This window comes from Caenorhabditis briggsae, assembly GCF_000004555.2.
Source record: "Caenorhabditis briggsae complete genome, chrX, whole genome shotgun sequence".
Taxonomy (NCBI): Eukaryota; Metazoa; Nematoda; class Chromadorea; order Rhabditida; family Rhabditidae; genus Caenorhabditis; species Caenorhabditis briggsae.
In genome coordinates this window covers 16,349,443-16,361,993 of record NC_013491.2, presented here as the reverse complement: position 1 = coordinate 16,361,993, position 12,551 = coordinate 16,349,443, and the positions used below count along the sequence as shown (strand labels likewise).

The window sequence follows — 12,551 nt, the reverse complement described above, 5'->3', positions numbered from 1 at the left end:
CGAATTTGTTGAATTTGGTTAACAGAATGAAAAGAAAACCTCTCAAGTTTTGGATATCTCTCTTTTTAGGATAACTCACAAATTCAGATATTCAGCTTTGACCTAATTGGTTTATTCTTAGATGAAATCGAAACTCTTTAGCAAAAATAAGCAAAAAAGATGGTTCATATTTCTGCTCATATCTTCATTTCCCCCTCCAATGAAATAAATCAGTTCCGTTTCCGTTTGATTCATAAAGTTTAATAATAAAAAAATTGTATTGCCCCACCGCAGCTTCCGATTCGAGTTTCCTATTCAAACCACCGTTTTTATTTCCAACAATTTTCATTTCGAATCGCCGGGAACAGAAAAAGTGAAAACGATTTCCCCACCATTCGGTGTTCTTCAGAGCAGAATAAACAAAAAAGGAAGGAGGGCAGTCCCGTCCACAGCTTCCACGTTTCACTTTTTCCCATATTCCGTTTTTTTTTCCAGTTAAAACACTGTATTTCCGTTGGCTTGTAGCTGGTTTGTTTTAAACATGAAAAAAGTTAAATTGAATGACACGTGGCATCTCATCAATCCCACTATGCGTGTCGGTGCTGTGTGAATAAAATGATCGTTATTTATTATGTATGTACATACGGCAGCAGCAGCAACAGAAAAAAAAATACCGAGTAGGTGCTGCACAAAAAAACCGGCTCTTTCATTCCACACGTCCTTCCTGTCTAACTTGAGTTTTGTGTACGGTCTCATGCTCTCATTTTTTGTGTTTGTTTGTGTGCTCATTTTCGGTTTATGTCTCCCAGAGCATTGGGTGCAAGATTTTCTTACCAAAGGAACTTTTTAACCACAGGAAGATAACGTAATTCCTTGTGACCCCAGATTCTGAGGAAAAATTCGGGAGAAGTCAAAAATAACTTATTTATACACTTCGAAATTTTGGGGTCCGCTCAGCCAAGTTATATTAGTTTCAGTACCTAAAATTGCTTTTTCATTACGCAAAAGCGATTGTTGAAGACAATTTTCTCAACTTGTAGGACGTCTCAAAACAATTTGTCATTTTATATTTTAAATTACATCAAATTTTATGTTGAAACCGTATTTTCAAAAAGATGCGATTTTTAGATTCGGAAAATTTCAGAAATGTTTACAGACTATTCAGACTATTTAGAATTTTTTAAAAACTATTTTTAACCTATCCTGAAAATTTCATCAAAATCTGGGTTTCAAGATGTTGAGGTTCCTTTTTAAAGGAAACCTCATTTATTTATTCGGTTTTAAGTGAGAGCGTCTCTTGTTTTTTTTTTCAAAAGCATTTCTGGAAAAAAAAACATTGAAAGTCTGTTTTTGTCTCTGTCCCTGTTGCTCTATGTTTGAGAGAAAGTCACAAATAAGGAAAAGTGGTCGAAAGGACCCATTTGTATTCTTCAAAGATTGCTTGAAAGGAATACAAATGTTTTGGAGTACCAAAGCCATCTTCGCCTAGTCTAGTCATCATCACTCATATTCTTTCCTTTTACTGAATTTATTTCTGCTCAAATATTCTAATCAAGCTCCTTGCCACCTAGTTCTTCCGTTTCTGACCCAACTAGGAGGTCTTTCGCTTCTCTAACACTCTTCTCTATAATTTTATCACTGATAAATGTTGAATATTCAATGTTGCTTTTTAAATAAGGAACGTAGGATGTATGAATACAGATGGCCTGGCACGTATTTACATATCAACACAACACATTTGTTTATTTGTCCGCCATTATCAATCAGAACCCCTCCCCTCTCAACCCTACACTTTCCCTCATTTTGTTGTTATCAGTAAAAGAGCCCCAATAGGTACTATCACATGTTTTGGCTACCATCTCTTACCACAAAATCTGTAGTTCGTTACACCTTTCTCATGTTCCTCTTCTCCTGTGATTTTGTTACAGTTGTGACTGAATGTGGTCGATTTTGGCTCCTCGGCTTGGAAAGAGAAAATCGGGAATATTATTTTTCTATTGTTGCTTTCCCACGAATCATATGACGAAAGCATTCACACCTCATCTATGATCACTTGATATTTGAAATTTGTAAACATTTTGTAAAAATTTTTACTTCCTGTCTTTTTTTAACAGTAACCATATTCCAGATAAAAATATTCTAGAATGAACAGGTTCCAAATTTATAGGACAAGTTTACCATTATCCTCAGGATCAAAAACCTCCATCTCACCCCCTACCAATTTCTTTTAGTGATTGAGAGAATGAATCTAATCAAATTTAGACGGCTGACAGCGCTCAGTGTTAGTGTTTTGACTCTTGTTGTGACTCCCGCTACCACGTTTTCACTCCCGTCGCTTTTTTTTGTCACTCGTTTGTCTGTTGCTTTTTTTCTGCCTTTCTTCTTTTTCTATTCAGTCAGTTTTTCCTTTTTTTTCTCATCATGGGAAGAAACGCGGAATTTTCTCCACTCAAAATCCTACATGGTTACAAGCTTTTGGGTCTCCTCGACTTATTTCATATTCCAGCTGGCTTTTTCTGTTGTCATGCGGGACGGCTAGGGTCCTAGATCTTTGAGACTGGATGCTATTTATTTTAGGTAGCCAGAATGTGATTTCGTTGGTTATTCAACAATCGGAAATGTGGGATCAGGGTGATTAAAGACGTTTTAACTTTTAAGGTATTTAAAAATTCTGAATTCTGATACTGTAATTCATTCATCTGTTGTTTTAATTTCTAGAGTTGAAGAACCTTCTATTTTGAGTTTTCAATCACATTTCCTTCGAATATCATCAAAACTTGTTTTGATAATAATTTTGAAATTCGATGTTAATTTTGAAATTTGACAATAATTTAGAAATTCGAAAATATTTTTGAAGTTAACAGTCTGAACGATTTTAAATCGAAAATTTAGCAATTTTGTGAGACATCTAAAAATCTGTCAGAAAATTTTTTGTCTTGTAAGAGTACAAGAAGACCTCAGAGGCTTTAGAACAGCTCAAATATCGTAAAATGCTTTTTTTCTAAGCTTCTGGACTTTTTTCTCTGCTCAAACTGCTTTTGAAACTTTAAAAAAATTTGTTACCGTAACTTGGTTAGTCTGTTAGAGTACCACATTAACCATCAATTTTGAAACAATATATCTTATTTCCTGTATAAGAAATCAAGAATTTATCAACGGATAACACTTTAGTCATAACATCACCAACATTTTATCAGTTGACAGAGTTTCAATATCATTTATAGAAATTGGAATAATTGTGCTCAAACTAATAGACTTTTAAAAATAGTTTACGATGTTTTGCTCATATTACAGTATTGCTAATTTTCTTCCACAAAGTTTTTCCCCAGAAGTAAAGATATTTTTGTATTTGACTGCCGTAGTCGGACTTGTAGCTGTTTACGAGAACTACATTCGCAGTGTCCATAATTTACATCTTATTTAATCTTATGATTTGTACTACCAAGATGTATAAAATCCAAAAGTACTTCAGATCTTTCTTTCACTTGCTCTTTTTCACTTCTTCCTCCATTTCCAAACTCCTTCATTTTTCCCTCGACATCACTTTTCCAACCAAACCCCCATGTTTCGAACCACCACATCTAAAATGGAATTTCTCTCGTAACGTATAATTATTAGGTCCCTTTCCATCTCTCGGAGTGGCGTCACGCTCTTGCCATGTCCATCTTTTTCTTTTTATTCTTTTCCTTTTCTTCCACCTCCCACTATTTTTTTTCTTATTTCGGCCGTTTGTTTTCAAGTCTCGGCACTTATTTCTCGCTTCATACTCTTCCTGCCCTTTCTTCGTTTTTTTTCTTGAACTCACGACTTCCGGAAGAAATTGAGGCTCTCGAGAATCGACTTCAAAATTTTTTCTCTTCCGTTCTCAAATCGCATTAGTCTTTACTAAATCAGGGTTCTTCATCCGACAAAAAGCAGGCGGAAACCTCCCATTTTTCTCCAGATTACGTCATTTTCTCTCACAGTAGCTTTAAAATCCTGATAATGTTGCTTTCTTTCAGGGTTCAACCGGGTCTATGTCAGATTGCGCTGCACAATGTACCAAAACAATTTCAAAGAATTCGCTCGTTCTGGCAGTGCTTGTAAGTTCATAATTATTTTTACTACAGTAACCCAATTGGAATTTTCAGCTAGTCGAGACCGTGGTGATAATCCTGTCTCTCGTATTCACTATTCTGAACTTATTCAACTCTGATGAGAGCGGCTACAAATCATATCATCCCGATTTGTCTGAAATCGTTGGATACAGTCTGCTACAGCCTATTTTTGTTTATCAGGTATGGATTTTTTTTTGTAAATCCAAACTTTCTCAAAAAGTATACATCTGTGTTAGTTTCAATGCCAGCATCTGGTGTTATGTTGATTCAATATGATTTTTCCCGCCAGCTGTCTCAATATGGCAGCAAAATTAATGTGAAATGAGGGAAGGATACCATCAGATATATTCTCCTCATCCTTTCCTTTTTCTCATGTCATCATCATCATCCATTCCGCCTTCCCCCCACACATGGTGTCGTTTCCCGCAATATTTTGAAATCGGACACTGGGAAATCGGAGATATTTTGGCGCCCCTGCGCGCGACACTGGTCACCAATACTATATACCAGTTCTCATTTTTTAGTGTTTTTTGTGGTGTCGGTGTATCAAAAATCTGTGAGGGATGTCATGATGGTGTTTGAAGCTCGTTTTTTTGTTGGCGTGACCAAGTGTTACACAATGAAAAGTCATCTAGACAAGGGAACAGAGGGCAGAAGACTTGAGAGTGAGGACAAGTGAGTAATCTACACAGACTAAAAGTTCATGTTGGGTTTGGTATATTAGGTTGGCGGGAAAGTCTTTGTCACTCTGTTTGTTTAATCACTGTTCTCGTATATGGAGGCTGTGTATGATATCGACTTTAGTGAATAACAAGGTGATAAGAACCTTCCATATAAACAAGTCCCCATCTCCTTCCCTGCTCCTCATCTGTAATTGAAACGATATGTTTGTTCCCACTGCTATTCACATCAGACATGTTTTGATTTACCTCTTCCTATCTCACACCACGATGAAGGATTCGGAAACTTTCTTGAAGAATGTGTACAACACACATGCCCCTCACTACAATACTATTCGCAATTGGTTCCATCGTTTCGAAAAAGATGACTTCTCGCTCGATGAAAAGGATCGCTCTTGGAGACCCCGTGAGTTGGATTTGGACAAGCTGAAGCACGCATTGCAATCGGATCCATTTCAATCTAGCCGTGAACTAGCTGTCACATTCGGAGTTCACCATAGCACAGTCCTTGAAGGTTTGAAGTCTCTTGGAATGAGAAAACTTTTTGGTCGATTCATACCTCATCACCTGACTCAAGCCAACCTTGACCGCCGAGTCGACGATTCGATTACTCTTCTCACTCTCCACGCGGGCGATCGATGGCTGGACCGGCTAATAACCGGAGATGAGAAGTGGGTCTTCTACGATAATCACCACAGGAAATCCCAGTGGGTTGGAGAAGGAGAGAGCCCACAGGATGTCCCCAAACCCGACCTTCATCCGAAAAAAGTTATGCTCTCTGTGTGGTGGGGAGTGGACGGCCCCATCTACTGGGAACTTCTGCCCGAGGGCAAAACAATAACTGGAGACCTCTACACTACTCAACTACGAAACCTCAAGAAAGCAGTCGACCGTTCGGCCCTGAAAGACAAGAAAGTGTACTATCAACATGATAACGCTCGCCCACATGTTTCGAAACAAGTGAAGCAGGAGCTGATGGGATATGGATGGAATGTTCTCCCTCACCCCCCGTATTCTCCTGATCTTGCTCCTTCCGACTATTGGTTATTTGGCGATATGACACGTGCCTTCGAAGGAAGAAGCTTCAATTCCCGTGGAGCGGTCGAAGCGGCACTCAAACAATACTTTGCCTCACGCCCGGCTGGATTCTACCGCAATGGAATCCATAAATTGAGGGAACGTTGGAGACATGTTGTTGATAATGATGGACAATATAATTAATTATTCGGTTATTTTTTCTTTGAGAAATAAACTATTGAAAAAGTGACAAAGACTTTCCCGCCAACCTAATATGTAGCTAAATAGTACAAAGAAATAAAACGTTGGAGTAGTACGAGCAGCAAAATTAATATAAAAAAGGAAAAATAACTAGGGAGGTACAAACATTTTGGGGTCATTGGGGGTATAAAGCGATTCAAGGGTACAAAATCCTCAATTCGTTGGTAAAAAAATATCTGAAAATTTAGGATTTATTTTTTTTTCGAACAATGGGTTTTGGAACCCTAAATCACATTGTACCCTTTTCCACCGCCGAATCGTTGTTCCCGTCATATTATGTTCAAAAGAAACATTATTCAGGCTGAATGAAAAAACAGGGAATAATTCATTAAAATAGTGAGTATTCCTGTGAACTGTCTTTTGCAAATTACTTCTCGAAAATTTTCTTCAAAAATTCTCATCCTAATATACAGTACCGGTCAATTATAATACGAAACACGTTATTCTCTGTTGATTTTAGCCACTTTTACGATTTTCAGGAGTCATGGGCTCGGCTGTCAACTTTCCGCTCACTTTGAAAATATTGGACAGTGTGAAGCAGACCTAGATTAAAAACTTTTTTTTACAGAATTCCCAAAAATTTTTCAGTTTCTGGAGACTTCACTTTTCAACCCATTTTTGCACTGAAAACGTGAAACATGAAGATTTTCTTCAAAAATCGGCAAATATAGGAAAACTAAAAGTTTTCAAAAAAAAAACTGGGAATGTGAAGTTTTTAATCTAAATGTGTTGTACATTTTTTAAACTTTCAACTTGATCGGAAACTTGGCAGCCGAACTTTAACCGGTAATGTCAATCGGAAAGTGCTGATATCTTGAAGTTTTGATGAACACCAAAGATATAATTGATATTTAATTTAACACTAATGATTTCAATTTTTAGATCCTCTGGCTCGCTTCCAACATTGTGTCAGTGATCAGTCTCCACATTCAAAAACCCTACATTTTCTTCTTCACCTTGATAGTACCAATTATCGGACTCACATTATGCGTAATCCTTCTTGTGCCATCAGGTACCAAAGCCCATAATACAAATTACTAACTCTCAATTTTTCAGTCAACCATCTGGTTTCCCACCATTTTGATGTCAGCGGGTTCTTCATGGGATTTGTTTGTGCTCTTGCCGTTTTTGTGATCGCTTTCATTTTATTCACTATTGCGAAAATTTCAACTTTCCGGAAAATGGTAAAAAATATGAAGGTAACAAACTTTACATATCCACCAGGTTACTAAAAAGTTAAACTTCATAGGTTGTCCAAACAACTGCCGAAAAGTCTCCAGAAGATCCTCAATCAGAAGCACCGGAACCAGAGCCAACTCGAGTAAAGGATCCGGATGAAATCAGCGTTTCGTTTAGTCGTCGATCAACAATGAGCATGAATGACGAACGTTTTGTCCCGCCACCTCGTCGTTAATTTCAAAGTGTCCATATTTTTCCAATATCTCGATCTCTCTGTGAACTGGACAACTGTATTTTCTTCTCTCCGTTTTGTTAACAGGTTCTTGAAAATTATCTAAATGACAGCTCTTACCGTTTCAAATGACCGGATAACGCTTTAATTCTTATTCGTCTCTCTGAAAAATGACATTTTGCAAAATTTCAAAATAAAGTGTTTCTTTCTGCCCCTTATCTAAATGACTTTTGTGTTCTATGCAATGAACGTAGACTGGTTGTTACAACGATTTACGTGAAAGAAGGAAAAGAAGTCTACGTTGGAATAAAAGAATGAGTGAAGTGAAAATTACAGCGGTTTTTGGACGCAACGTCATTTTGTTAAAAAGGATACCAGGAAGTGAAAAATTCCATATAATAGTATTGCACTCATTGCTATTTTGAAAATTCATAATAATATCAGGAGTGGTTTCAACAATGTTGGTAACAAACTGAAAAAAACGCAATCATGCTTGAATTTGCCGGATACTCCGAGTTTCTCAAGTTCATGGTTTGAAAAAAAATCTTGGGAAAGTCTTGACTAACCCAAAACCAAAAACTGTCTATTATCTGATGATTAATGGTTGTTGGGCCCGATCTATTACAGTATGATGTCTTGATCAGCGATCCATAAACAATGTAGAAAAGTACAAATAGTAAAGCTGCGTTGCCTAAATTTTAAATTTGAACGACTTTATCTCCATAAATGTGAAAGATATGAGAAATTTGTCCACTGATAAATTGTTTATCGTAATATCAGAAGCGTTTCATTTGTTTTAACATTTCTAATTTCTTGCATAGAAACTGAGGTAAATGAGCTCAAAGTTGAGAATGTGGGCCCTCTTCTGTTGAAACTAGCAAAACGGTCCCATACCAAACTATATAACAACTTCCGTTTACATGAAATTATTGTAGAACCAGTACAAAAACAAATTCTCAGGAGCTCTTATGTATCAGTGTAATTCAGTCGAAGAAAACTCTACTTTCCAAGCATTTTTTCTCAAACTTTAATACGAAAATTATGATTTATTCTTTGTGGAACATTGAAAAAAAATTGTTAAAATTTCATACTCTATGTTATTAAGGTGCTCTAATAATTCTAGGCCCTTGCATCAGAGCTACATTGGATTGAAATAGTCTTTCTAAATTTAAACGTTTTTTTCAATTTATCACATTGGAAGTCTTCACAGCTACATGCTCAAAAAGACACAAAATTTAAAAAATGGAACTTTCGTGGAAAAAAAAAATCATCGCGCCACTTTCACAGTTGTCACGGAATTTACCAAAACATTTTTACAGAGGTCCGTGAAAATTACATAATGCTGAAAAACTTATGAGTTCCGAAAAATCCGTGAATATAAATCCCAACCCTTCTCCTAATACAAGTTTTCAAAGACTCCTGTTTCAAACAACGGAAGCAAACCCTTTTTACTCTTCATTCTCCAACAAAATACTATTTTATGGTTTCATTACTCAAAAGTTGTTACTCTGTTTACAAGTATAACCTGTGCTATGAGCCCTCTTAGATCAAGTTCGATGAGGAAATGAATTACATTTTTCTATTCTTTTTCAAGGTGTAAAAGCCCATAAAAATCCAGTTCCTTTTTTCTCTTCAACCGTTCGTTACTAAATGTTCGGAATGGTATAAAAGAAGCGATTCGGAATGACATGTCTGCTACAGTAACTTCCGCGTTTTTGCCTTAACCTTTCCTCTTTTTTTTCATTTCAAGTGTGATCTAATCTGCATCGAGGTACCTATCCCTCTTTCAACTTTTCAAACCAGATTGCTATCAGGGTTTACCTTTCATACGGACCCAAGGTCGTCACCGGAGACTCCGCTTAAAAGGAAGCGAGTTGCATTTGAAAATGGCACATATGCATTGGGAAGAAACTCTTCATTTTTTGTCTCATTTGTTGCCGTGTCCGTGTTCTGCCCAAGGCGAACAATTGTCTGGCAAGAGATAAGAAAGGATATTCGAAAAAAAAGCCAGTTCTCCCCTGAAGCCTCTGTCCAAAAAGACTGCGTAACTCAATTAAGTTTCGGTTTTCCTTTTCTCCCTCGTTTTTTTCTTCGCGTTGCTGTTACGACTGTAGCTTAATGTTACAAATCAGACAACGTCTGTTTTACCTGTGTCCTCCTCTTGTGTCGCCTTGAGAAAATTTTGTTTAAATACGCGAAGGTTTTTCATTGTCTCCCTTCCTTTTGCAGAAGCCAGAATACAACAGTCATGAAGCTTCTTCTTGTGCTTGCCATCTCCGCCGCCACCGTCTTCGCTGCCTACGACGACCTGCCAAAGCCAGCCGATCCATATGAGCCACCAGGTTACGAGCCAGAGCCAGATAAGGTATTATACTCAAAGGGATTTACAATCATTTGACCGTTAATTTTCAGCCATGCCCAGACAAGTACGTCAAGATCATCAACGATCTTCGTGCCGAGCTTGGAAAGGACGTCTCCAGCATCAAGTTCACCAACACCTTGGGATCCCGCGTCCAGAAGGCTTTCGGATCTGCTCATGAGGTTATGATGGCTCCAAGTGCTCCAACCCTCAAGACCAACTTTAATGGAACCATCTGCCGTCAAGCTGCCGATGACGGAAACCACTACGTTGTCTACCCATCTCCAGGACAGGTAAATTTATTATGAAACTTGATTGTAGGATATTTCTAATCGTTTTGTCATCTGCAACTAGAAAGTAGGAAACAGTAGGGACGGCAGAGAAATCCTAGCCAAAGCTGAAGATAGCATCATCCAGGAATTCGGATTCTGATTCGGAGAATTTAATTTTGCGCGTAGTTTGTAGCATAAATCACACGTAGACCATAAATCTAGTGTCTCTATTTTCAACACATCATGTTTAAAGTGATGATCAGGACAGAACTTCAGTTCCTTGTTCACAAAGATCAATTACAAATAAGCTTCTCCAATCTCAACTAAATTTTTCCAGTACGACCTCAACAACCTCGCCCAGGAAGAGTACTTCGAGAAGTTCGCCGAGTTCGCCGCTCTTGGAAAGAACGCCAACATCGCCGACCTTCCAAAGGATCCACGCTCCATCTAAACCTATTTAATCAAAATCTTCAAGATCTTCACCAACGATACTGAATTCTCTTTTTTGTTTTCCACCTAAACGTTTGCAATTTCACACGTTACCATGTTACCGTTGATGTTTATCTTTCTGTAAATAAAGTTTGCATTCCACAAAAATGTTGAGTTGGGGGAACAAGACAGAATAACAAGTCGCGCAAACAACCTCGAAGTTTCGGAATTTTCGAGATCTTATCTTGCTCATCCACTTTGTCGGTATTTTCCTATACCATTTCAGACGATGAGACGACCTTGGTTAAACTTCGTTATCGTTAGATTTCAATCTAGTTTCGCATCTAAAATAGAAATGAGAGCGAGAAAGAGAGAGCGGTACTGTTTGAGGTACACAGTATTCCAAAAAGAGGCAAAAACTTGGAAGAAGGCACATAACATCATGACCATTTGAGAGTAAGAAAAGAGAGAAAAAAGAGAGGGAGATGGCTAGTTACAGTGAACAAAAAACTCTTATCGAGCACCGATCTTAGCGAGGTCATCTTTTGAAGTTGAGTATAAAAGGGGTGCCTGAAGACGGGAAGAATGAGTGTTCAGCAGCCATGAAGTTCCTTCTCGTTCTCATCGGATGCATCTTCGTCGCCATTCAAGGTATGTCTGGAATACTTGATTTCGTTTCTGTATTTAGAAAATTTATTTTTCTTTAGAAAAGCCATTATTGCAAGCTCAATTTTTCTGAATTTCAGGCCAGGGTGACACCTGCCCATCGTGGAAGGATCGTCAACATGCCAAGCCAGGAAAGCTTTTCTGCTGTGACAGCACCATCAAGACTGTTGTTGAGACTGGAATGAAGACTTTGGATCTCTTCGGAGCTGGAGGACCACAAACCCTCGGACCAATTGTCCAATCGCTTAGCAGCTTCATCCAGCGTCATTTCAAAGTTGCCTATGAAGTCGTCATGGCTCCAAAGGAGTTTGTCTTGAACACCAACTACAATGGAACCAAACTTTGCAAGTTCCAATCCAACAGCTACACTTTGGCTGTCTATGAGACTCCAGAATACGTGAGTTTCATAATAGAAACATTAGGAAAAGAATTTTTTCTGATTACAGTATGACATCAACGGACCTGGAGAGGCATATTTCTACAACTTCGCCGCCAACGACAAACTCAACATTCCATCCGTCTCGGAGCATCTGAAATCGTTCGGTGGACTTGCCAACTCCGCATCTGGTGGTCTCACTGGATCCGCCAGCTCTTTGGCTGGAAGCCTTGGAGGATGGGGACGTTAAGGTCGTAAATGAGAATGTGTCGAGAGAGAACTACGGAGCGGCTGCTTACATCTAAAATATAAAAATTCAAAAAAAAGTACGAAACGTGGGGGCGCGGTTCGTCAAAAAAAAAATTAACAATTGTATAATTTCCAATATCTGAATAAAGCATTCCAAAAATCCAATTGGTATTTGTTGTCTTATGTCATTTTACAGGATTTTCAGGCACAAAACATAGAAAACGGATCCACACTTTCTTAAAATCTGGAAACATTGTTAGTCAAGAGTATCATTACGAGGAGTCACAAATGAGCTGATTTATGGAGCGACATCAACAGTATTGCAACTGGAGCAATTTAAAAAATATCTGAAATTACACAAATTTTTATTTCACCCAAAGCAATATGGAGCCTCTTGTTGAATTTTCGCTAAATCGCACATTTCTTTTTACCAAGTTTTCGAGTTATACGAGATCATTTTACACGGGAACCCCTTGTGAACCCAGAGTTTTTTGAAATTCGAAAAATCTCGGGCCTTGAAAATCTCCGTTTTTGTCGAGTTCTGATTTTCCAAGTATGATAATAATATTCCTCCAAAGAATCGAAGTTTTTTTAGATTTTTCTTAAAGTGATTATCAGACCATTTTGTAGCAGGAAAGTACATATGTATAATCAGAATACCGTAAAACCTCTAATAGAACGACACACGGATCGTCCACTTTGAGCCTATATATCTCATTTCTTTTGAAAGATATCAAAAAGTGGTTAACTAGTAA

The 12,551-nt window shown here is 37.8% G+C and overlaps 3 protein-coding genes across 3 annotated transcripts; all 3 read left to right on the top strand.

The window, feature by feature from the left end:
• Window positions 1-3,995: 3,995 nt before the first annotated feature.
• CBG22786 lies at window positions 3,996-7,448 on the top strand (the record flags this gene model as incomplete). Its single annotated transcript, XM_002645476.1, has 5 exons — window positions 3,996-4,061; window positions 4,110-4,256; window positions 6,917-7,046; window positions 7,091-7,233; window positions 7,284-7,448. The coding sequence occupies 5 exons, from the start codon at window positions 3,996-3,998 to the stop codon at window positions 7,446-7,448; spliced, it is 651 nt and encodes a 216-aa protein (XP_002645522.1).
• Window positions 7,449-9,693: 2,245 nt separating this feature from the next.
• Cbr-grd-14 lies at window positions 9,694-10,527 on the top strand (the record flags this gene model as incomplete). Its single annotated transcript, XM_002645477.1, has 3 exons — window positions 9,694-9,810; window positions 9,858-10,097; window positions 10,414-10,527. The coding sequence occupies 3 exons, from the start codon at window positions 9,694-9,696 to the stop codon at window positions 10,525-10,527; spliced, it is 471 nt and encodes a 156-aa protein (XP_002645523.1).
• A 580-nt stretch (window positions 10,528-11,107) lies between these two features.
• Window positions 11,108-11,797, top strand: CBG25135 (the record flags this gene model as incomplete). Its single annotated transcript, XM_002645478.1, has 3 exons — window positions 11,108-11,156; window positions 11,252-11,568; window positions 11,618-11,797. The coding sequence occupies 3 exons, from the start codon at window positions 11,108-11,110 to the stop codon at window positions 11,795-11,797; spliced, it is 546 nt and encodes a 181-aa protein (XP_002645524.1).
• Between the last annotated feature and the right edge of the window lie 754 nt (window positions 11,798-12,551).